The 24,379-nt window shown below is 40.3% G+C and overlaps 2 protein-coding genes across 3 annotated transcripts in view; one reads left to right on the top strand and one right to left on the bottom strand.

The window, feature by feature from the left end:
- The first annotated feature begins 544 nt into the window (after positions 1 to 544).
- On the top strand, positions 545 to 2,859 carry LOC110044886 (uncharacterized). The gene is made up of 2 exons (XM_089289171.1): positions 545 to 943; positions 2,050 to 2,859. Exons 1-2 carry the CDS (start codon positions 851 to 853, stop codon positions 2,452 to 2,454), a joined length of 498 nt encoding a protein of 165 aa, XP_089145297.1. The 5' UTR covers positions 545 to 850; the 3' UTR covers positions 2,455 to 2,859.
- Positions 2,860 to 11,204: 8,345 nt separating this feature from the next.
- LOC110044898 (integrator complex subunit 1-like) overlaps positions 11,205 to 24,379 on the bottom strand; it is a 33,829-nt gene continuing 20,654 nt past the window's right edge. For both annotated transcript variants that reach the window (XM_089289127.1, XM_089289126.1), the window contains exons 30-54: positions 24,095 to 24,168; positions 23,580 to 23,681; positions 22,932 to 23,022; positions 22,590 to 22,638; positions 22,142 to 22,207; positions 21,687 to 21,773; positions 21,269 to 21,364; positions 21,115 to 21,190; positions 20,594 to 20,662; positions 19,740 to 19,871; positions 19,033 to 19,495; positions 18,515 to 18,626; positions 18,165 to 18,276; positions 18,020 to 18,086; positions 16,835 to 16,957; positions 16,113 to 16,242; positions 15,499 to 15,632; positions 15,038 to 15,182; positions 14,600 to 14,653; positions 14,048 to 14,175; positions 13,389 to 13,642; positions 12,870 to 12,940; positions 12,330 to 12,421; positions 12,134 to 12,243; positions 11,205 to 11,465 (exon numbers count right to left, since the gene is read on the bottom strand). In XM_089289127.1, coding sequence (XP_089145253.1) covers positions 11,359 to 11,465; positions 12,134 to 12,243; positions 12,330 to 12,421; positions 12,870 to 12,940; positions 13,389 to 13,642; positions 14,048 to 14,175; positions 14,600 to 14,653; positions 15,038 to 15,182; positions 15,499 to 15,632; positions 16,113 to 16,242; positions 16,835 to 16,957; positions 18,020 to 18,086; positions 18,165 to 18,276; positions 18,515 to 18,626; positions 19,033 to 19,495; positions 19,740 to 19,871; positions 20,594 to 20,662; positions 21,115 to 21,190; positions 21,269 to 21,364; positions 21,687 to 21,773; positions 22,142 to 22,207; positions 22,590 to 22,638; positions 22,932 to 23,022; positions 23,580 to 23,681; positions 24,095 to 24,168 — 2,944 coding nt within the window. In that variant the 3' untranslated portion in view covers positions 11,205 to 11,358. The remainder of the gene's footprint in view (positions 11,466 to 12,133; positions 12,244 to 12,329; positions 12,422 to 12,869; positions 12,941 to 13,388; positions 13,643 to 14,047; positions 14,176 to 14,599; positions 14,654 to 15,037; positions 15,183 to 15,498; positions 15,633 to 16,112; positions 16,243 to 16,834; positions 16,958 to 18,019; positions 18,087 to 18,164; positions 18,277 to 18,514; positions 18,627 to 19,032; positions 19,496 to 19,739; positions 19,872 to 20,593; positions 20,663 to 21,114; positions 21,191 to 21,268; positions 21,365 to 21,686; positions 21,774 to 22,141; positions 22,208 to 22,589; positions 22,639 to 22,931; positions 23,023 to 23,579; positions 23,682 to 24,094; positions 24,169 to 24,379) is intronic.

Below are 24,379 nucleotides of genomic sequence, written 5' to 3' on the forward strand. Positions count from 1 at the left end.
AACAAAGTGGTAAACATTTGTATGTGAAATTGATTTCGTTGCGTAACTAACATTGAGATGACTTGTGGAGAAAACACCTTTTTGCTAAAAACTCTTATTTATGTCTAACTTCTTGAGTACTTTCCCTGTCTTTTCATTTCCTATTTGTTTCCTTTTGCTATTTTGCGTTTGTTCAGTCAAGGCGAACAAAACGTAATTTCCACTTTCATGTGGGAAAGTAATTACTCGAGGAAAGTATTATCATTTCAAATGCTGAAAGATTGGGACAACTTCACGGATTTGTTTTGTTAACTGGAATTTAAAACGGTTCACTGAAAACGCGAGATCCTGTTTTGGTCATAATTAGGGTATCGATTTTGGTCATTTTGATCTCAAAAAGGGTATGGTTTTTTTTAGTGGAAGTTGCTTTTTCATTATTATTGATAAGACCATCAACAAGAGCCTTTTAAATCAGTCTGAACTAGGTAACTAATCGCGAGACAGGTCTGAAACAGGGTATTGATTTAAGGGTCGGGTCTTAAATAGAGTATCTATTTTTTGGTCAGGTTAACGTAGGGAAAATAACAGATTTTGGTGCGAAATGGGGTGAGGGTACTGGGAAGCGGACCGCACAGCCCCAGCTGATTTTTCTGGGAGTACCCCTCGGGCATTATAGCAACAATTTTGGTAGGTCAGTTAGAAGAGTAATAGTAATATCCCGCTCATATCAACAGACAAAGAAGGAAAAAACAGCAAGACCACACAAAAGAAATCCGAGAAAGAAAGGCCTTCAAAAAGAACGAAGAGGAACATAGGAGATGACAGTGAAAAGCGCTACCGAGCCACATTTGACAAGTCACAGATCTACGAGATGGAAAGAGCGTTTCTCCTTAACCACTACCCTGATGTAGCGGCGAGATCTGAACTGTCTAACAGCACTGGATTGTCAGAAGCACAGGTTCAGGTAAGCACTGCACTAGGTGCAAAGGTCAGAAGTGAAAAGCTCATGCGAACATGCGAATTAAGAAGGAGTAGTTTACTGTTTTTTATCTATTTATTACAATTTTATGACAACAAATTAACAAACATAGGAATGCCATAGGGATATGGTCCGTAAAAGAGTCATAGACCACATACTTTGACAGACCACCTACATTATTTTAAATATCTAAAAAAAATATTAAAATAGATGTATAGCTGGTTTTCACATGACGTCACCAAAATTCGAACTACAAAACTATTGATCTACCTGAGATTTTACTCAAATGATGTATAAGAGCAGCTGAAACTAATATTCATACAAATTTTCGCTCCGAATGGGTTCTTGGTTTTGTGATACACTACGCTTGAATTTCTAAGCTTTTGCGTGACGCGGCATTTACATGACGGCCTGGAGAGCTGTCATGCTGGTTAAAAAAGTGACTTATTTCGGGGAACTTGGCTATCTGAACAGTTCATGTCTTAGAAAAAGTATTATTTTAATGTTTTAGAGTTCCTCGAGGGATAAATTCACGCTTTTGTAGCAAAACTCAGGGACAGATGTTTCTGTTGGTTTCCGGCCGCCATGTTGGTACCCATACGGATGGCCACCAGCATGGCGTCTCGATACCAATCTCTATAAATTTGGGTAAAAAATTTCTCCGCATATCTCGCATAAGAAAAATTGCTCTGACCAGAATTTTGGCGCGAGTCTTTGCATATTTACCTTCTTTCATTTCCCAGATTGTGGACTTTATCTATTGACCGGTTTTGATTTTTATTTTGATCTATTTTCAATTGCGTGACAATGAAAACCAGCAATTCTATAAGCCAACCAGTTCAGTAGGTAATCTTTAATCTTCAATCTTTAAAAATTCCTTCAAACACGGCGAAAATTCATCAGTATTTACAGATTCGATGAATATATTTATATCTATACTAAAACTATTTTATGAATTCAAGATTGGGTATCCATTAAGAAGCTCCTTACACTACGCTTAAAACTTGAAGTACTATGACGAAACTCTTTCAACAAATTGTAGTTTTCTGAAAATTCATATAAAAACTGAATCTGTGGTTTGGTCCTCACAGATATGGTTCCAAAACAGGAGAGCCAAATGGCGCAAACAACAACGGAAACGTCGCCATGACTTACCAACAATCTTTGGATTGGGATATCCCAGTCATCTGGCTCGCTTTTGCGGCGGCTTTGAACCTTACACCTTGTTCCCGTACGAGTATTACAACACCGACTTCTGGACATGCGCACGACAGCAAGTCGCAGCGCTTCATTCCGCCTCAATGCCAAGTGCAGCCACACCGGTAGTGCCCAGTCCAGAAGGATCATGCTCGCCCAAGTCTACCGACTCCACTGGTTCTGGCTCGGAGGATTTCAAGGCCGCGGGAGAGAATTTAGAAATCCGAAACGATTCAAGTCTGCTGTCACTGCGGTTGAAGGCCAAAGAGTATATTGCTTCTATGGAACTCGAGTCTTAGAAACTTGAAAGACAACGAAAGAAATCAATTTTTGCCTGAATGCTCGCTGTTAGCACACAAGAGCGAACAAACAAGAGGGAACGTCTTATTTTTCGCCTGATTTAGATCTTGGGGTCAACAATCTGAAAAGACTTTGCAAACGACCTAGAAAGCGACATGCAAAAGAGATGCTATAAAAATCGTTAACCTACATGTAGTTTGGGGCTAGCTGAAAGCAGCTTTAGCTTTAGTGAGCTTGGTGAAAAATTAACTCGTTTTTAAGAGCTTTTAACTCAAGATTTTAGTTTCATGCAAAGAAAACAAGCTGATCACGTTTGGTATAATGCATTGTAAATTGTAGTATTGACACTTTATAGAAACATTACTACTCAGAGTGTATTTTGTGCTTCAGAGAAATTTAATAAATATATATAAAGACATAATTTATAGTACTTCTCTTTCCCCGATTTTGTTTGTTTTTTTTTAACAGTGTAAGGCTACAACAGGGGCAAGCCTGCACCTTTCCAGACAGGTTCTGGGATTGGCTAAAAAAACAATAGAAGGCATAATGACACAATAGCCATGTCACCGAAAACAATGGCAGCTGCGGGATAAGAGAACGAATCAAAATACAGGTCTGGAAGAGGTGCTGGACTACTGTACAACAGAGACATCATGAAAGACTTTGTTATACCACGTTATAAAAAAAAGAGTAAATGATTTACATGGAAAGACCAGCTTGTATAGAATGGTTTCAAATTTAGCTCTCATATAAAGTAGAAAAGAGAGCACTTTCATCTGGCTGGGAAATCACAACTAACCCCTGAAAAACATTATGGACCAATAACAGCGAAGCGCGCGAAAAAACGTGCAACCAGTGCCAAGCGCGGGAAAAACTGCAACTTGTGCCAATGCGGGGAAACGTGCAACCAGTAACAAGCGCGGGAAAACACGCGAAAAACAAGTTGCCCTTTTTTTTGATATACAAACTTGTATAAAACTGAGAGCCTGAAAGAGAAGTCGTCTGAGAAAGAAAAGAGAGAAATTAGAAAGAGAAATAAGTGGCCGGAAAAATCCTCCCAGAGATTAAATAGACTGACCCGCGGTCTTCGTCAAACGTTGCTTAGGAACGGGACATCCTCCTTGCAAAACACGTGTCTGCTCGTACTTTCTTGATTACATAATGATAAGAATCAGAACCTCACTGGTGAGTGTTCCCATAACAGAATATCTCTCTTCCGACTCTTATTTATGGAAATATTCAGTTGTCATCCTTCTGCGTGGAAGCAAATTTAGAGTTGACTTGCCCCACCAGACATACGATCGTCGCTACTTTTGAGAACTCGAAAATTGACAAGAAAACCGCAGAGCATTTATTTTTTTTTACCACGGTACAAGTGATCATGACCTTCGCGACGGTTTGAAAATATCCGGCTATCTTACGCTTAACTCGAAGTTTCCACGCACCCAAACATCACGAACTTCTGTTCAGTATAGCATACTCTGTGTAAACACGATAATTTTTGGTTTTTCTAAGAACAAACTTCATACGCGTTTATGTTTATATAGCTTAATGCAAACAAATTCAATGCAAAGAAAACACTCGACTAAGTTTGGCAGAATGTGCAGGGTCCTCTTAATCGGCAAGCCGAAGGTGAGCTTGAAGAAAATGTTACCGAGAAGTAAAAAACATCACCGATCAGTGCTGGAGTTTTTTTTTAAGAAAGAAACTGAATTATTTGCGAGATGTTGCAGTAGAAAATCTTGATAACGGAAACATTTAGCAAAAGCAGGAAATTGTAAATGTGCTGATTAGAAGTTTGAAGTAACCCGATTAAGGCAGCTTACAGATGAATTCTCTAATCGGGTTAAGCTGGGGTAATTACAGACACTTGCGAATTACAATTTTGTAACACATATGCTGACTATTTATGACCTGACCCAGTTGCCGTAAACATCATTTGTGAAGGGCTTTTGTTGACTGTCTTATCGATAATGATGAAAAACTAGCTCTTCTAAAAACATACCCAATTCAAGACCAGAGTGCAAAAACTATACACTATCTAAGACCAAAATGGCCAAAATCGATATCGTACTTATGACCAAAATGGATGAAATACCATACCCTTTGGCGCCGCACATACTTGCAAAGCCCATATAAGGGAGTACACCCCGTCCTCCCCGATGCTGATCAAAAACAGAGATGTGCGATCTGAAGAAAATTCCGCCCAACACCCGGACGAACAATCAGCTGTTTCATAATAATTGCGACAAAATCCTCATGCAGATTTACTTTATCGATGTCATGATGGAATAAACACTTTGGCAACTTCTGCTGTGAGAACTATAGCTGCACATTTTACAAGCAACGTCAAACGTGTTGCAGCGAAGCTTTGCTCTGAAGTTTGACAGTAATATATGGCGACGCAAAACTTGAAAAAGTGTCGCACCACAATTTCACTGAAGTTTGTTCATATTACCACAGGAAGCCCAGACTCTTGTACTGTTTGTGGAATTAAATTATAAACAACCAAGCCAAAATGTTTATGTAATAGTTGATGTCGTTAATGTTTTGCCTTGATATCATTACTATCAGAGGTGCCATCCGCTTTAAAAGAATGCCGTTTAAACCAGCCAGGACAAACAAGGAGATATTCAGCTAAAGGCATGCAGGCTATGTTTTACAATATTTTATTCTTTTAAAACGCCATTTGAACCATAACTCTGAGATAACGGCTCCCACGCAGCCATGATGGCAAGCGAACTAGATGAGAAACGCAGCAAAATAGACCAAATATTGACCGGGAGAAAAAAAAAATTAGACCATGGTAATAAGGAGTAACAATATTATTTTGTACTATTCCATAAATAGTTTGGTTCGGTTGTTGATAAATTAACCCCACAAAGGCAGTACGTCTGGACTACCTGTTGTATTACGATTCATTTCTGTCCTCGCCGGATACAGCTGTATCTTCATGGCCAGGTGAGTGGTGGTCAGTGCTGTTTTAGGAAACTTAACACATTTCTGAGAGATTTTTGGTGAGCCTATCGTATTGTAAGGGGAGACGGGATGGCGTAGTAATGTGAACGCTTACCACCAACGTGGCCCAGGTTCTATTAGCTACAGCTACAGTCAGCTCAAAAGTCGATGACACTACCTTGTACAGTCAAGAGAAACACTTTGTTTTCGTTTACAGCAAAGAGTTAGTCTCCTCTGTTGTTGTTGTTTAATCTTGAGAAGCTGCGGGGTTGGAGGGGATAACCCGGTAAGAACAGTTACAGTATGAATCAGGTCGACGTCTAGAAGTTTTTTTGATGTTTTCCGCGCGAAGATAATCCGAGGGATTAACAATCATGTTTGTTTTCCCGCCAAGGCCGGCAAAAATCCCGAGCTCGTCAAGTTCAAGGCTGAGAACACTGACGAATTATGATTTTTCCAGTTTTCACAAGGATACTTAATGCTTTAAGGAAAATATATGAACATAAACAAGGGAAACCTAAAGATTACCGTGGTTTTAGACGTCCCACCTAAGCTCCAGATGCCCTCAAATTGCTTTAGACAGCGTTCACACAACGCTGAAGGAATTTGAAAACACGGCTTTATTTCTACGGTTAGGCCTGCGATCCATACTAATCCGTCACGAAAACGGAGCTTTTCGAAAACGCTCTTCAAAGGAAGAGGAATTTGAAAACGCTGGCCTTGTGTTTTCGTTTGGACTGAATTCATTTTGAAAACGAAGCTTTTCGAAAACGACTCGGATAAGGTCACAATAAGCATGTGCTTTCCCTTGAGCACCGAGGTTTTTTCAAACACAAATCCAAAATGAACGGTGATTGTTGCGTTTTTAAATTCCCCGTGCGTAGTGTGGACGAAAAACATTTGATACGTATTCACAGTAAAACCTCCGTTTTCAAACTCTTCCGGCGTACTGTGGAAGTAACACATATAAGCTAGACGACCTAGACGGTTCAACGGCGTAAGCCCGACAGAAAACCTCGTACTATAATGAAAATGAGTTGCTGACTTGCGGTTAAAGTACACAAAACTTCAAATGTCGTGATAGGAAGAACTCTAACCTGTCTAACGGCTGAAATTTCTTTGTAGAAAATAAAAACAAACTAACTAAACCATTTCATGTCACATTACGAACCATTCCTTTTTCAATTTTTTCAAGACATTCTTCACATTCTTCCAAGTATCTTAAAACTGTCGGTGTCTTAAAAGGAGATTATCGACACAGAGAAGGAAGTCTTTTAATCTCAGCCTGACTGGCATCACAGCTTCAATCACTGAGCTTTCGTTATGCATATGAACGCCGCGATATTTCACCTTGCCGCACTTCTGACTTTATCAGTAGCATTTAAGCTGCAAGTTCTTGGTTCTTCTTAAAAGGAAACTCCTAAGTTGTTAAGAAAATTTAAGAGCTAGGAAAATCTTGAGCTATTTATATTAAAGTATTTTAAGAATCAAAGTCATGTAAGAGTTTGATAACAAGAATCACAAACGGCTTATGTGGTATTTTCCATATGAGAAATCTATACCATTAAATAACTGACCTCGAACCTTTTTAGTGTGACCTTTTTCTACAACATACATAAAATTGAAAGAGATGCCAAAATTCTACGTGAAGATCCCTATCGTTGCCTGTCGATTTAATATTCTAGAATATTATGACAAAGTTATTCAAGGCAATAATGTTTGCGTTGCTCTAGGCTCTCTTTTAAATCTATCAAGCTTTGTGTGCTTCGTTTCCGAATCAGCACTCCATGTGGCTCGATATAATGCGATTCAATGCACCTTTATTTCAAAATATAATTACATTTTTATTTTATTTCCACCTGCCTCTTGGGTGGTTTACAATTCGTGGCAAAGGCGCTCTACACTGGCAAAGATATTTGGCTTTGAGCGTCTTGACGACCCAACCATATATGGAATATGCGTTACGGTGGTAGTCTTGAATCTCTGGTGAACTGAACATTAACGGTTATTAATCATTCACATGTCATCGCTTGTAACATTGTTTCCTGAACACGAGAATGAAACTTTAGAGTTTGGCTATATCGTTAGTTAAATAAAGATTTGTTTCAAGATAAGGTTATTGCTCTGAGCCGGCTTTATTGTGCGGTATTTCATCTCTAAAACTTTCCCCTCGAGCTATAAATGAAGAGTAAGAAGTGAAACACAACAAATCTAAATGTACTTTTGTATTTTTTTCGCCCACAAATCGAGGAAATGATTTCAACGTTGGGGACAAAGCGATTTTTTAATTGCCTTGGCCAATATAGACAGTGTAAAATAGCCGGAATGAATGAGTATAAACCAGGAATTTGTCGCTCTTTATCTGTTTTTAAATACCATTCGCAGGTGTTGGATGTTAGATCTTTATCACAGCTCCCAAACGACTGCAAATGACCGTTGTTGATAGAGTAATAAGCGGTGTTGTGATCGAATTGACTGAGGTTTGCCCATCACAAAGAACTTCTCGTGTTTCGCACTCAAAAAGCCACTTCGAAAACAGAAGATCAAAGCTTGCCGAAAGAGCAAAATTCCACTGTTTGTACTTTGATACACAAAGAAGCCAAGCACTTTTCACCGTCAACTAAATGTTCTTTTGTGTTACAGATTGCAACGAATTGAAATCGTGAATACCCCAGAGAAAGAACTCTTGGTCCGTATATTTTTATCACGTAGTAAGATTTACAGCAAAATCACTGCACAATGCCCTGGAGATCATAAAATCATCTCTGCAGAAGGTGAAGTTTTCGTTTAGGCCGTTGAAACTTACAGATTGGCGTTCCGTGTTACAACATCAAAGAGGGACTTAAAAGGTGTGCTTCAAGGACTCGGAAGAATCGAAATTTTATGCCTGGCGTGGGTATCATAAAGATCTGCGGACAAAAGAATATAATTATGTTATGGAAATAAGAAGCAATCCAGACGTTTCGAAGGCTTCACTATGCAGATTAGCAGAGGTTTATGCTGCCGCGGAAGACAGTGATCGAGACGCTGTGTTGAGAGAAGGTGGAAATATGGATGAACTAACGAGCAGCGAACAGGTCCATTTGGAAGAGACGAGAGCTCTCAGCGAATCGGACCCGGCGTTTCAACGTACAAATACCCTGAACAAAATGGGAAGAAGCTTCTCATTTGAATTGGAGGAAGACATGAATGAAAATATGTTCGTCAAGATTTCAGAAGCTTGCAAATCGGAAGCAGCTAGACAGAGCAGTTCGTTGTTAGAAGTCGCCGAAGGATTGTGTAACAGACAGTCGCCGACCTCACAGCGCAAAGGAAAAGTCTTCAAAAAACTTGCTCCAGAGGTCGAGAAACACTTGTTTAACGAAATGCAGCGGGATGTGTGTAAAAATATGTGGCAAGAGGCCAGAAAAAGGGTTTACGGTACACCGTCTAAAGGAACCGAAAAATCGACCGAAACAGTTAACCCTCCCGCAGGTCATGGTGTTTGATTTGACAGAATATTTACGAGGAACAGTGCTTAAGTCGAGATGGAGTTCGCCGGGATAATGTTGTGTATTCGGAGATTCTGAATACAAAAGAACGGATTCGGCGAAAGATAAGTTGTGATAAGATCACTAGTTTACTCTACAACGGTATATTCGGAGGACAAGACAGTTGAAAAATATAACAAGGAGGGCAGCTAAGCTAAAGAGAGCTGCTGTTAGCTACGTAATAAATGTGGATGGTGAGTGGTCGCAAGAACACAACAAACAATCCTATATTTTGGAAATTACAGTCGGGCGCCGAGTAAAAGAGAATCATGTAGCAAGTCAACCAGCGAAGATGTCTGCAAAAAAATAATTTAAGACCTCCTGCACAATTTAGAAGTATCATTAAAAAGCGTCCTAAAATTGTTGGAACACTGTTTGTAAATATTTTCTTACTCTTAGGGTGAATCTCATGTCAGACATATATTTGTTGACCCGCGCTTAAGACCAATCTTTGTGAATAACCGTTATCTGAAAACAAGTCTAATCAGTTTTCCTGGCGATATAAATGTCAAAATTGTTACAGCATTCAAAGCTTTAGAAGTTTAAAATGATGAACACAGTGCCGTGGAACATACGACCATGCTTCTACACACGATGTCGACCGGCTTTCTTGCGGTAACTGGTACAAGTTGTTAATTGATTTTCCAGGCTAGCTTTAGACGATGCATATTATTTCTCTCACGAAAACCTAACACCTAACAGCGCAAACTTAGCAGGTGGAGAAAAATAATAACAATAATAACAATAGCTGGACACAAATGGCAGAAAAAAAAGAAAAAAAACATGCTTGTCAATACTGTACTACATTGGCCATCGTGAACGTCACTTTCGGTCGGCAGTTCAATATTCATAAATTTTCATTAAAACGTTTATCACAAAATCTTGCAGTTGCAATCTCCACTTTATAGCTATAAATAATAGTATTCTCATACCCAATGAACAGCATGATATTATGAAAAAATCGTCCGAAAAAAAATCAAATGCAGCTATAATGAAAATCGAGAAAAATATTGCTGATTTTCTTTCGCCGTTTGTGAAGATAATTTGCAATAAGGCGTGCGTATTTCGGTGGCTTTTCTATAGCCTTCTATTGGACGTATTCAGCGAATGTTGACAGCCACTGACTTCTTCTCTTCTTGTTTCGCACTGGCGAAATAGCGACAGGTCACTCAAACGAAAAAAAAAAACTTAAAAAAAAAAACTTAAAAAATAAAAACGTGTTGTTTTTATCTCGTTCCCAGGATTCTCTCTCGTCCTCCCTCGATCGAGAGAGAAAGAGAGAGGACCCTGAGAACGAGGTTGGTTGTCGTTAATTTTCGTCACCAGGGTGAACAACTCAACATAACAACATAACCGGAACATAATAATGGCATAAACCTAACGACATATGGAAGAAGTAGAAGTAACTGGAGTTTAGTTTCAGTTCCTCGGATGCTTGTCGCCTTATTTGATAGTAGTCAGGATCCTCTGAGCTTTACAGCTCAGATGGAATTAAATGCAGTTTGCTCATCACTAACTTAGGTGATACCAAGGTGTTTTTAGGTGTTTCTTCGTATGCTCAAGCTCTTTTCCAGTGAAAGGCGAAAAAGCCGGACGCACGAGAAGTGCACAGACGACCCTCGTGTGCTATTTTGAGCCCGGTCCTCAGTTACCAAGCAAGCATGAGTTTAAGCATAAGCATAAAAGAAGCTTATGCGCTAGTGAAAACGGCCGAGACATAAGCATAAGCATATTAAAACCTTGCCTTCTTCTTATGCTTATGTTTATGCTTATGTTTGTGCTTATGTCGCTGTTATATCCAGTGAGGACATGTTGACATAAGCAGAAACATAAACGAAAGACTTTCAGCCAATCAGCGAGCACTTCATGGTTAAGCCAACCATGTCCTCATTGGACATAACACCGACCTAAGCATAGGCATAAGAACAAGAACGCTTATGCTATTATATCGCAGCCGTCCTCACCAGCGCATAAGCTTCTTATGCTTATGTTTGCGTCGCAAGTGAGGACAAGGGAGGAAATGGGTTACGAAACTGAGAAGAGCCTGAGGAGTGTCACTATAATAGCTTCTAACCCCTCAGTAACAGACAACTTATTTGACAGCTTTAAAAATGCAGTGAAGTTGATCGAGCTAGAAACTGGCGATACAGAAATTAACGATAGGCCAAAAGACGATTTCTAGTATTTTCACATTCTTTCTTTGCGCAGTCGTATCAGCGACTGTCCTTCTATAGGCTCCAAAAAGTCACATGCTCCACGTCTTGGTGTTTTAAAATGTTCGTTTAATCTGATAGCTGAGTAAACGACAAGGATGATTGAGGTGCATTTGTTTTTGACACTATCAATCCTAACATTCCTTCTCTGACACCACAATGAAATCTCTTCTATTTGTCATTTAAAATCCGCATTTGTTATTCAGTGTAAATTCAGCAGTTGAATGCTTTGTAGTAAGGGAATTCCCACATCATGAGCATCGTAAACGGCAAGAGAGAACATCTTTTGAAGCAACGAGTCGGAGAATTCTGAAAATGAGAAAGAAAAGGAATTGAATCAAAACCAAATCGAATTCTTGCAAAACGGCAACCACATTCCCAGGGTCTCTCTCATCTTCCCACCCTACCGCGGGAAGATGAAAGATCCTGGGAACGAGCTTGGCAAAACGAATCTTAATTTACTTATTCAAGAAGACCAAACATAACAGCAACAAATCTCAGATTTAAAAAGGCAACTAGTCGGCATTTTATGTCAAAGGTTGTCAGGTGCAGGCGAGATAAAAGAAATCCTAATATTGACGCGTAAATTGAAGCTGTTCCAACAAGCAAGATCTTGATAAATGATAAATCAATGGGAGTTCTATCAAATTTCGAAGACTAAAACTAGCTTCTTATCCATCCTTTTCAAAAACTCAAGCAGAGCCGTCTTGAGGGTTTTCAGCACGCTAGCTACTGTGTTAAGCGTTGAAGATGACTCAAAAATGGTTTAGTAACTTCATATTTCGTCAAACTTTACAAGGATGAAAATCCCCACAGCACAAAAATGTCAAGAGTATCAGTTGTCCTACAAAGACGTTGAAAGAATTTGTTCCCCTTTCGACTCAAACGAAATCGGAATTGAATCTCAATGTTACGGAACGCAAAATATATGAAATTATTGATATTAAGGCAGAAATTTGAACCATGTGTTTACTGACCATTTCCCAAGACAATAAATTCGGGAATAAATTTTGCTGCTGTCAAAATCACGCCAGGCTCCGTCGAGTTAAGACAATCCATGTACGTGTCCACAAACTTGTGAGCAGTCCTACCAAGGAAACGAAAGCTGATATTATTATTTTAGCCACGTACAAAATAAACCAGTTAAACAAAACTAAACGAAAGTTAACGTACCCAGGATTTTCTCGAATGTGGCGCAGTAGAAGAGTGTGGGCCTGGGTCCTACAGGTATTCGTTACGTCAGAGAGAAGACGAACCAAGTGAGGCTAAAAAAATGGCAAAAAAAATATATATATTGTTACCAAACAGTATATTCTAACACGTAATAAAACAAGGAGAGATTTATTCTTCTCAACAATGATTGCCGACGGCTGTCATACTTGCTGACTGAAAAGAGCTTGCGATGGAAGCTAACAAGAGGTAACAACTTCAAATAAAAATGACATTAAAACTGTTTTAAGCTATTAACACCCAATGGTCCCCATTTAAGAAGTATCAGTCACTTCTACTTTAACCTGATTTGTATGAGATGCGTTTACAATCGAGAGAGCGCTTCAGTCTTATACATCCAACGCCTTACACTTCGTCAACGAGAGCAACTTCCCCACAATGGCCTCGTCATCCAGCTTTTTTGGTACTGGATATTGGAAAAACAAAAGAAAAAAAAAGGATTCTTCCTCAAAATTCAAGAGGGCTTCAAACACTAAGACTTACCACAAAATGATCTAAAATGTCCACTCGGCGCTTGGACGTTTCGTCTAAATCTACAAGAACTTTCGACACGTCTGTAATGCAAAAATAAAAGAGGAGTATACGGTAGTCTGAATTCAAACTGATACCTTTCCCTTTTAACAAAACAAGAGCCTGTTCATTTCTTTGACATAAGAGAAGGCAAGTAGAATTTGGTGGGGGGCGGGGGGAGGGGTGGAGAAGAGGGGTACAATGGGGGAACAAAAGATAATAACCTGTGGAGAATTCAAGCTCTGATCACAAAATTATGAGATTTTAATTTCAAAGTGTGTATTGCAGAAAATGTGCAGGGGACTACACATTTTCTGCCTTTCTGATCATATTTGGGCATGCATGCATACTTTTCCCTAATTAAAAATAAGTCGGCCATGTTGTAAGTCAAGTGTTCGAAATCCCGCTCTCTGATTGGTCCATTAAAAATACTCGATTCTGATTGGTCAGGGGCCGGTTGCTCGACTATTAAAATACATGGCACTACTGTACCTTCTACTGGTTGTCCGGGAGCAAGCCGCTGCACAAAAGGAGCGAGCTGTGCTGATGACCACATGGTGTTCTCAGGTGGTGTAATGACGGACCGGACCGTCGGTTTTGTACTTGTGGGAGCTCCGTCAGCTGAGGGGCCTTCGACGGTTGCGTTTTCGTTCAAGGGATCATCTGAGTGCGGTGTCGATGACAGAGAGATTGCGCTTACAACACATTGAAGGGAAGGGAGGGCGGGGAAATCTTGCAACAATTCCCTGAGGACAAAAATCATTTTAAAGAACTAGGTATTGATTGGTAATTTCCAACTTGGTTGCATTTAAAAAGGTTTCATAAAAGCAAAGCTAATAAAATAAAAATAAAAATAAGTTTCCCTTGTTGGTCAAAAGCGGCAACGAACTTACAAACGAGGCAGTTCCGGAAGACACGAAGAGTTCCCGATTCTTGTTTGGATTGAACAATCGTGAACAAACCGATAGTTGTTTCGTCAGCATGACGTCGATACCTACCTCCGTCTCTGACGAAACCCCGCGGGCTCAGATTATTCTCACGGAAGAGAATCGGACATGTTCCTTTAAACCTTCACAAGCGCACCGAGATTGCAGTCTCTGTCAATTTGGACGATTTGTTTGAATTTTCAGTTGCTTGTTCTTGTTACTTACTGAAACAAAGGACCTCTCTTGTGGAGAGCGGAGAACGCTTGGCCAGGACTTTCAGCACAAAAATGATGAAGAAATGGCATCAGCTTTGTAACAACGCTAGCTAGCTCTTTGAAACGAAGACATTCAGCCTGGGAGAGAATAAATAAGACAAGATAAGGAAGCGAATAAAATTAACATTTTGATGTCATTTTGAGGACCACTGTTACAGTTACGCGTTAAAATTAAATTGGACCAAATATTTTGAAGCATGTTCCTTCAAAAAGGAAAGAAAGTATATTTGTCAAAGAAACCCTGGCTACAACAAGATATTGCATAAATTTCAAAGAATACTATCTAAACTGAAAGGTCCTGTCTATACTGAGTTGTAAGCCATTTCCTTTACTCGCCTTCATTTATCTTCCTAAAATGTTTCTGTCATTTGTTCAGAACTTTTTCACAAGATGAAACCATTACTATTGGGCATCCAACAAAATGATGAAATGATGCACTGTAAGCTGCTCCTTAGAACACTTTGAACTATACTACCACTATTATAATAGCTGTCCTTCTTACCTGAATAAGACCAAAGTAAGCATCCAAGGTGTTCCGCAAACCCTCTTGGATGAACTGTTGAAAAGGAAACACTGTTAGGATGCGCCAGCTCTAAAACACAGTTAGTAAGTTTGCACAGATAAGTAACTATGTAATAATATAAGCCCGTAAACTGCTCGGCTTGAAAACCTAACACGGGCGATCATATTTTGTAAAAAAAAGACAAACAGACAAAAAAAAAAATCAAACAAACAAACGAACGAATAATACAAAAAGAAAATAATGTCCTTCGTCGGAGGTTAAGTCAGTAAAACACCTATTTCTAGTTAACCATGAATTCGCTGTCGATAAAAGTCAATGCTGATTAGAAAATTTTACGCGTCAAGCTACAGAGCTGGAAAACCGTTTACTTCCCCCGGTAAGACGGAGTTTGTTATATAACAAGACCAAACCGCACACCTTGTCCCGTCTGAAGATATGTGGTCTTAGAAGATCCAACACACCCAGTATGTGCGAGAAGACAAGAATATGTTGCTGATTGGCAAACTCTTTGGACTTGAGGTGCACTCGGCCTCTTAGCTGTGCAGCTATCATGGGCAGGTGCCTGGAAAATGACACAAAAAAGGGCCTTTGACTACTGGTACACAGTTTATTGTAACAACGAAACTGCTTACATTGTTTCACTGGCAAGCCTGTAAATTGTGCAGCAGCAGTGATATTAACCAGACAGATCTATTGTTTATTCAGTATCGGTGATAACTAATCCGTTGTTTGTGCAGTATAACTGGTATTTTTCCGACAAACCTGTTTGTGTAGCATCATCAGTGGTATTTACCTGAGAAAAACCTACGGACTGTGCCGTAGTAACAGTGATGCGTGCTACACAAACCTGTTGTCTGTGCAGTATCAGTGATATTTACCTGAGTAGCAGCATGGGATGTTGACAAGCCAGCTTTTTCAGCAACAGACTGGTGTTGTAGGCTCGGTCTTCATACTCTTTACCTGGCCTAGATTCAGCCAGGCTTGTCAATACACGGTGACACAGGACATCCAACTGAAATAAAATTACAAAGTCACTACTAAGTCACAGTAGCCCAGCCTGATACTTGACGTTAGTTTTTGTAATAGTAAAAAACTAGGTGTTGACTGAACTGGGACGGGAGGAGAGAGGAGGGAAGGAAAGAGCAGCGACAGGCCGTACGGGTGTGAAAACATTCAGATTTAGAGCATGGCGCATCGACCTACGAGGAGAAGAATAGGTAAGAATATGTTGCAGTGTGCTGCCACACCAAGTCAGTCAATAAGTATTTTCTCGAATGACAGTCAGTAAATAAGTACTTTTTGAGTGTTCTGTGAGTGAATAGTATGCCTGGCGCAGTGAAATTCCGTTATCGTTCACAAAAGGGTGGGCTAGTTAACAAACTGCTTTGGAGACATCATTTGAAGTAAAAGCAAAACAAAGTCAATTTCACTCCTTTAATCGTTGAGCGCAAGTAATGAAAGACTGCCGCAAATACACAACAACTGTACAGACCTGACAACGGGTTGATTGACTGATGGCACCGGAAGTGGTGAGGGACCGGAAGTCCTCAATAGAGCGCATCACTTTTGGCTGGGCGAGGTAAAGTTGAACAAGAAACTGAGCTGTTAACCACTTGGACCACCTAGCAAGGGAATAATAAAGATAAGTTAAGTAAAGAAGAATATTAAACATAGAGTCTAATAGAAAACTCAGGACAATAGACGAGTATGAAGACCAAAGAATAAAACGTAACATTTTCTAGTCTAAATGCCGTCGGAACTGTAGCAGCTCTCGAAAGCTTGTAATTCTATTTGTCGTCATAGCGTAGCAGCTGTTATTGTTTTTGGGCTAGGGGCATTGTTTCTGTTGTTTATTCTATTGTTCCCTCTGAGGGTATCAAGCCATTCATAGGAACATCACCTTGCGAGAGCTATCTCCTGACCCAGCGTTGCGTGTGTATGCGAGTTGTAGCTAACCTCGTTCCCAGCGTCTCTATCTAACCGCCCTACCGGAGCGAGAGAGGTATGACAAGAAGATAAGAGACCCTGGGAACGAGGTTGAGTTGCAACATACCCTGAGTTTTGTAGCATGAATTCTTTTTTTCAGCTACAGAATCGCAAAGATCATTTATTTTCAAAGAGTTGTAGAGCTCACTGAGCTGAACGTTTGTATCAACACTGAACGAGTCATGGTTCATGCTGAATCTCCTTATCCTTCCAGTCGCAAACGTTTACCTGGTGTTGTTCAAAGCGCAGCTAACCACAGATTGAAACCTCTTCCTATCACCATGACAACAGACAGTGATCAGCTCCAGTCTTCTTCCGAGTACTTTGGAAGCAAATTGCTCCACATCCTCCCTGAAACAATGAATAAATATGCGTTATTGACCAAGCTTGTTCGGTCAAGATGGCTGGATATCGGCCAAGTTCTTTTTCCGCGGGTTTATGGACCGAGACAGAGTGTATTGTATTTTTGTATTTTTTTTTTATTTCTCCACTTGACGACATGAATACAATAATGTAAATAAAACAAGTGCAGTGAAAAGGAAGTGGAAAGGGCAAAATATAGTAAGCTAATTATATGCCCTTAAGGTCTATTATATGGAAAAACTGAACACTATTTTCTTGCGGGAAACAGCGGGTAGTCCCGTGCGGGCAAGATGGCGCTATCTTGCCCGCTTCTGTGGCCAATGACAGCGCAGGATTCGGTTCATCTCACGGAGCTAGCCATACAATTAATTATCATAAAAAAATGTATTAAACGTATTACATCTTGTAACGTGCCGTACAACGGGCAAACACGGTGCGTGGCCTATTTTGCCACAGTGGTTGCAGTGAAAATTCCCTTCTGCTTTATATGCTCCAAGGGTACAGATGAAAAAGAACGTTTATTTCGAGTGCAACGCCCCGTAATGAAATGGCGTTTTCCCAAGCATAACATATCACCTTCTTGGCGATCTTCACGGTACAAAAGCAGTAGCGTTCACGTCACGCAACAGACACGTGCGTTACATAATGTACACTTTCTGCAACGATTGCGGGAAATCATCTCACAACGAATTTGTCAGTAGACCGGCTTGTCACACAACGTAACGCATGGCTCTTGTAATGTGAATCGCCGTTTCCGAGAAAACTGAGACAAGTTGCCGGGAAAATTGGACAAGAATGAACGAATACGTTAAAGAAGCAGCTATGAAAAAAGCAATAATTCACAAGAGTGATCAACATCGAATTTTTCTCTACAAAATCAAAACATCAAACATTAAAAAACATTTTGAAACAGGTAGGTGATTAGACTAAAGGAAATCGTCAATTATAAATACTTAGTGATGTACCTTCAATTGTCACAACCTAAATTGAGAAGATTTTATTGATCAAAACGGGGAAGTAATAGTTAACTAAACCGTCAAATACTCCTACCTCACTTCCTCAGATGCACTTAAACTTCCATCTTTCATCTCTTCAAGAAAACGCTGATAATTGGGACCTAAACGGGAACACAAAAAAGATAGATACAAATTCTCTGGCAGTTTTGGCCGTAAAACGGTGCAATTTTACGGCTTACCTTTTCTTTGGCACCATTCCGCGACACGAGAAGAAAGCTCCGACAGAATGAAACCGGTCAAAGAGGAGACCTGTGTAGGACTGAAATCAAGGACTGGTTTTTCATACACCGCCTGCAAGAGAGAGAGAGAGAGAGGGAGCGAGAAAATAAACCGAGCTTTGAACAGCCTTTCTAGTGGGATGTACCCGGCGCTTTTCGATTTTTGTCTTTCGTCCGAAGTCCTACAAGGAAGACTGTTCACAGGCTAATAAACCGAGGGAATGATGTACAAAAAACATACAATAATATATAAACTAAACAACAAACAGTCAAAGGTAACGTTCCGGAAAGATCTATTAAGTTGGACTTACAGAATTAGTTCCTTGGCTGCCCACAGCAGTGGACTTTTGATCTCTGCCTTGCCAAAGTCTTGGACTGTGAAAACAAGTCCACACAAAGTCCAAAGCTGCAGTCGGATCAAGTCTTATGAGAAGAAAAAAACAAATAAACAACAAAATGAATTAATTAAGTTGAGAATAAAGAAGCAGTTGTTTAATGAACAAGGAGGCTGAATAGTTTAGCATACAAACTGGAAAGACAACAGTCAGCTGTTCCCAAACCAGAGCAAAGCTGCCATCTTTTAAGCTAACCAGAATCATTTGCCATGCAATCAAATGCCAATTGATTTTCGCAAATAATCCCACGCATTCCATTACATTACAAAATTACTAACAACATTTTAAGCTTACTGTCGTTTCAAAATTACATCAACTGGATCTCAATGAACTCAAGGAAGTAAAAAATGTCAATAAAGAGCCTTAGTACCTCACGGAAGAAAATTTATTGCTGCATGATTTCCTGTTCTAGTTTTGGTTGTTCTAGTTTCTACCTGTTTTCTTCTTTGTCATGTCCCAACAGCCAATCCAGACAGTCCTGCAGCGTTTCCCAGCGTGCCTGATGCGTCAACGAGCCCAGCAGATAAGTGGACGGTGAGCGCTCTTCGTGACTAGTCAGCGACCTATCCCAACTGGGCATGCTCACTCTGTCCTGAAACAAAAGCTGCCGCTGCAATAGAGGATGGACTTGAACAACCTCCGGGTCCAGGATCTCGTACCAGTCTACTAAGAGACCGCTGACCAAGTTATCACGTGACAGATCTACGCCTTCAAACTCTTTCAACAATTGAACGAGGATTTCTGAGCATGTCTTCAAGGGGAGAGACTGCTGAGGTGTCCATACCGCCGAAGCCGATTCAGAATCTATCCTGCTTCTTGCAGAGATAAGAGTTGTGATGATGGCCTTGATAAAGTCCTCAAAGAGAGGAGAGTTTGCCTTTTTGAGTTTCAGACAAGCTAATTGGAAAGAAAAGAATATTAAACCATGCAAGAAAGCTTGAAAAAGAATTGTCCAGATAATTTTCTCTCCATATATAAATCTACGTGCACAAGTAGGTGAATTTGTAGCAAAGAGAGCGTTCAACACCATGCACAAAGCCATTTGTAGTGTGCCGATTTATGTTGAGCTCGAAATCATCTTCATTCAATCAAGCTAATTCATCAAAGTACGGGATATTTTCTCAATTAGGACGCTGCTAACCTTTTACTGCGACTTCCACAGTGATACATTCTGGTTTCACCGCGCCGTCTTTACATGCCGACAGAAATGTTCTCACCAGAGAAACATAATCTGCACACTCATCCGACGCTAACTGCTCTAGGATATTGCCGGCTGAAATAAATGCAAACAAGAAACAACAGCAGTAACTTGACAAGAACATTTTCGCCTTGTTTTCAGCATTAGGTAGTTTTTGGAAGCTTAAAAGCAGATAGCTACATGAAAAACATTCAACAACCAGTTGCTTTTCTAGAACAGCACTTGACAAATGGCAGAAACCCATAACGCTCCGTCCACAACTACACCGGAGGAATTTGAAAACGCAGCTTTATTTCTCCGATTAGGCCTTCCGTCCACATAAATCCGTCACGAAAACGGAGCTTTTCGAAAACGTTCTTGAAACCGGAGGAATTTGAAAACGCCGGGTTTTCGTTTTCATGTGGACGGAAAACATTTTGAAAACGAAGCTTTTCGAAAACGATGACGTCATTATAGTCATGTGATTTCCCTGACAGAGGTTTCCTCAAACACAAATCCAAAATGACCGGTGATTGATGCGTTTTTAAATTTCTGTGGCGTAGTGTGGAAGGGTCCCTTGGAAATGAGGATGATACACGAAGTTCACATTCATTTGCTAAATTTCTTTGAAAGACTGCTCATTTATGCTTTGGGTACGACAGAACAACAAAAATTTCATTGTTGGAAATTTGCTCTTGTGCGTACGCAAATGTCGGAAATCTATTCGGAAATGTTTGATATCTATTTGGATAACTTCAGCAAGAATACGGACAGTACTTATATTAGGAAACGAACTTACACGCTCTTCTTTATCTTACCTGGTTGTACCTTTTCGGTTATTCCCAGTTGCTTCTTGTACTGCGAAATAGTAACACTTAATGGTCCACCTACATGAAGAAAGCAAAGCACTAGTATTTACAATCTACTAGCGTTTTATTATGAATTCCGTTCTCTTATTGGCTACGCTACTCACTATCTATTCTGTTGTAGATAGTGAGTAGCCTAGCAGTGTGCGGTCGTTCACAAAATGGCAGCCACTTCTTTCCGTTTTCGAAGTGTCCGCGAAGTGGATTTAGCTAAAGTTTTGAACGACTAGATAGAATTATACTAAAACAACTAGATTATTCGTTCTCGATTCCTATACGTGATATTTGACTCTGGCGATGCCCTCGTCAACTTCACGCAATAGAAATTGAGAGCGAATAATCTAACTGTTACACATTGACCTTCGGGGTCTGTAGTCGCTGCGGGGCAAAAGGGTTAAACATTTTATTAACAATAGTTCAGGATTTCCGCCGTGAGAGTTCCTGCACTATAAAAGCTAGCAAAACTGACGCACCTTTAACATGGTGGCTGGGAAGTTTACTGATGGTGTTGACAAAACCGCAGTCTATTCTTTTCCTTTGCAGTGCCATCTGCAGATCAACAATAAAAAACATGTATTATATAGTGGCAACGAGAATCACAGCTACAGAAAGATAGACCCAATGTACCTGTCTGGACCTAAGAAGTCTTAAAAGAGAACAGGAAAGAGCAGTCTTGTTGAACATCTCATCTAGTAACCTTTGACTGTCTTTGGAATCTAATACCTGTAAAGAGAATGACCATGCCTGTAAAAAAACTGCAGCAAGTGACAGCAATGAGAGCTTAAGCAAATGATTGTAATGGGAAGCGATAGAAAGCGCGGGAAAATACGAAACCGATGGAAAGAGCGGGAAAAGACACTGTAAGTACAAGGCGCAGGCGCTGGAGAGCGTGGGAAAATACGTGATGAACGTGACGCCGGACAACAACATGACGAACGTGTCACCGGTGAAAAGCGCGGGAAAATAAGACACACGATACAAGGCTTTCACTGAGAGAACAGCATAAACAACTCAAAAATGGCTACCAACAGACAACATGAAATACCTCATTGAACTTTTGCATGATATGTTCTGCCAGTGAATTCTGTGGAACCTGACCGCTGTTTGCATTGATCACTTCCTTTGTTAAAGCCTGCAGGAGACAAACATTATGAAATAGTTTCAACAAAGAGGTAACTCTACAACGTTCAACATGAAGCTATTTTAACACGTGGCATTCAAAACAGGCGCTCATATGGCCGTTTGAAAACTCTTCCCAAAAGCTGTATAAACATATTTACATTTATGGTCATAAACGAAATATATCGCTCAATCTTTAACCTCAATTTTCGCACACTGGTCCAAGTAGAAAATCCCAGTTTCAGTTTAAGCATGCTACTGAGACCAAAGTTCATTTCTAACATTTTAATAAGTCCCTCTTTGCCATTTTGAAATCTAAATGTATCTTTCATCGTAAAACGTAAGAACCAGGCATCCCAGGCTAACCTAAACTATTCTCACCTTTTGTACACGAGTCTCAATGCTTCTCTGATCATCTGCCGCAACAGAATCGGGTGACAGGAAAATCTGCAAAAGTACACGTCAAAAGTGAACTCGCATCGACTCTCTCCGTCCCTTGAAAGTTTACACAACTGTATCTTAATAGCTGGCCACTAGGTTCTCTTATTCCTAAGCTTTTATTGACTGTCATGCGCTCTGATCGAATTTGAAGCAGCTCAAGACGGTCAACCCGAAAGTGTTTTCCTCTTGTTTGACAGGCAGATCCCGCTATACCTCGCGAACTCTCAGCATGTTTATCCAGTTATGATATTGTCGAACGGATGCCTACTACTACTGATTTCGCGACAAATTTTGTTGTAGAACATGGCGTATCGGCCTACATTCCCGCATTTATTCGACAAACCAATTTACCGAGAAAATACATTTAAACTGCCTTGCATCTTCTTACCTCAAATATCGCAGCACACATCTGTTCATTTGTTTCCGAATGGTCGACACTAACACACAAAAAATGAGATTGTGTTACTTGCGCACAAAAGCTTTACATACAGAAAAGACCAGACTATGACAAGCCCTTTGGAAACTTACATTATTATTAAGGCGAACTGAGCAAGGTGAAAGATTTCTTCCAGTTTAGACTAAAAATTAGACACCGTTTGATAATTTTTTCCGCCATAATGTAACATGCGGATTTCAAAACAGTTATAAAGCGTTTAGTTTTGCAAATGAAACTTTGTCTCTTAAAAGAATCAAGTCTTTTAAAGAATTAAAAAAATGGACGAAGTCAAACCTCATTGATTCCTCATGAAGACGAGACAACTGTGGCACAGTAGCTAAAGGTAAAGGCGTGATGCCGCCATCAAGAACTGCCAAATTAGTGCCTGTACATGAAAAATAACACATGTTCTTAACAACCTGTAAGAACAAGTAGTGACCGTACAAAGCTAAACCCACACCTAAAATGTAAACAAGTATGGTCAAAGATTTAAATAGCAGGCATGGCGCAGTGGCGAGAACGCTGGCCTCCCACCAATATGGTCCCGCTTCGATTCCGGCCCGGTGCCATATGTGGGTTGAGTTTGTTGTTGGTTGTCGCCTTGCTCCGAGGGTTTTTCTCCGGGTTCTCCAGTTTTCCTCCCTCCACAAAAACCAACATCTCCAAATTTCAAATCGACCAGGATAGGGGACCTGAATGCAAACCAGCTAAAGCTAATGTGGCTTCCTCTCTAAATATTGTAATTTATTTGTTTATTATTTGCTTTAACTTCGTTGCCGTATGCAGGTAATGAATGCGACAGAATCGTCGGAGATTACAGAGCTGTTGCTGATGACCTGTGCTCCTTAGAGAGCGACCCCTTCCCAGCTCTCTAAACCAGCATTATAAGAAATGTATGGAGACCTGTAAGGAGAAAGTGTATGTTGATGATATATGGCTTACCGTCTTTCTTTTCTGGTGGTTCCTCGGTCAGTAAACAGCAGAACAAGTCTCCTCCCACAGCACCACGAAGCTGTTGAACTTCAACAAGCTGTACCATGTAACCTGGTAAACAACATCGATACACATGGTTTACTGACCAAGCGTGAGGTCAATTGGCCAAGTTTTGTTGTGCGTGTTTATGGACCTCGACTCCGTCTCGGTCCATAAACACGCAAAAAAAAAAAAAAAGAAGAACGAGGCCAATATCCAACCATTCTGACGAAACAAACTTGGTCAATAAAGGATTTATTATATGGAAAAAGAACACTAGCCAATCACAGCGCAGGATTCGGTTCATCTTGCCCGCTCACAGAGCTATCCATATAATAAATAGACTTATAATCAAATACGGGTTTTTCAGGCACAGAGAGTCAGTGAAATATTGCTTTTGTGCATGTATGGCGGCAGCCGTATAGCTTTTGAACTACTGTATACGTAAACACCAAAAGCCGCAAACTCAAATTATATTTCCCAACCTTTATCCAACACAGCCTCCTCTATCCCCACCGGGTCCTCTTGCGAAGCTTTGTCCAACTGTTGAAGAAGTTTGCTAAAATGGGAAATCAAGTCCCGATGGTAAGCAAGCATACACACTAGGGCGTAGAGGTGGAGTTGGGAGGCGGGGGATTCACATCCAGTTGAACCTCCAGTTTTGCGACCACCTCCCCTCAGCGACCAGTTTTCCAAAATACCAAACGATTTCAAGTCAAATCACTATATTTGGAATCGCTTATAAGTGACCAACTCTCGTAAACGACCGC

The sequence above is a fragment of the Orbicella faveolata genome, unplaced genomic scaffold, assembly GCF_042242905.1.
Source record: "Orbicella faveolata isolate gen_17 unplaced genomic scaffold, um_ofav_v1 contig_2, whole genome shotgun sequence".
NCBI lineage: Eukaryota > Metazoa > Cnidaria > Anthozoa > Scleractinia > Merulinidae > Orbicella > Orbicella faveolata.

Coding starts and splice junctions, on each gene's coding strand:
- LOC110044886 (XM_089289171.1), top strand. CDS start 851: ATGGAAAGAGCGTTTCTCCTTAACCACTACCCTGATGTAGCGGCGAGA. Junction 944..2,049: donor TGTCAGAAGCACAGGTTCAG/GTAAGCACTGCA, acceptor TGGTCCTCACAG/ATATGGTTCCAAAACAGGAG.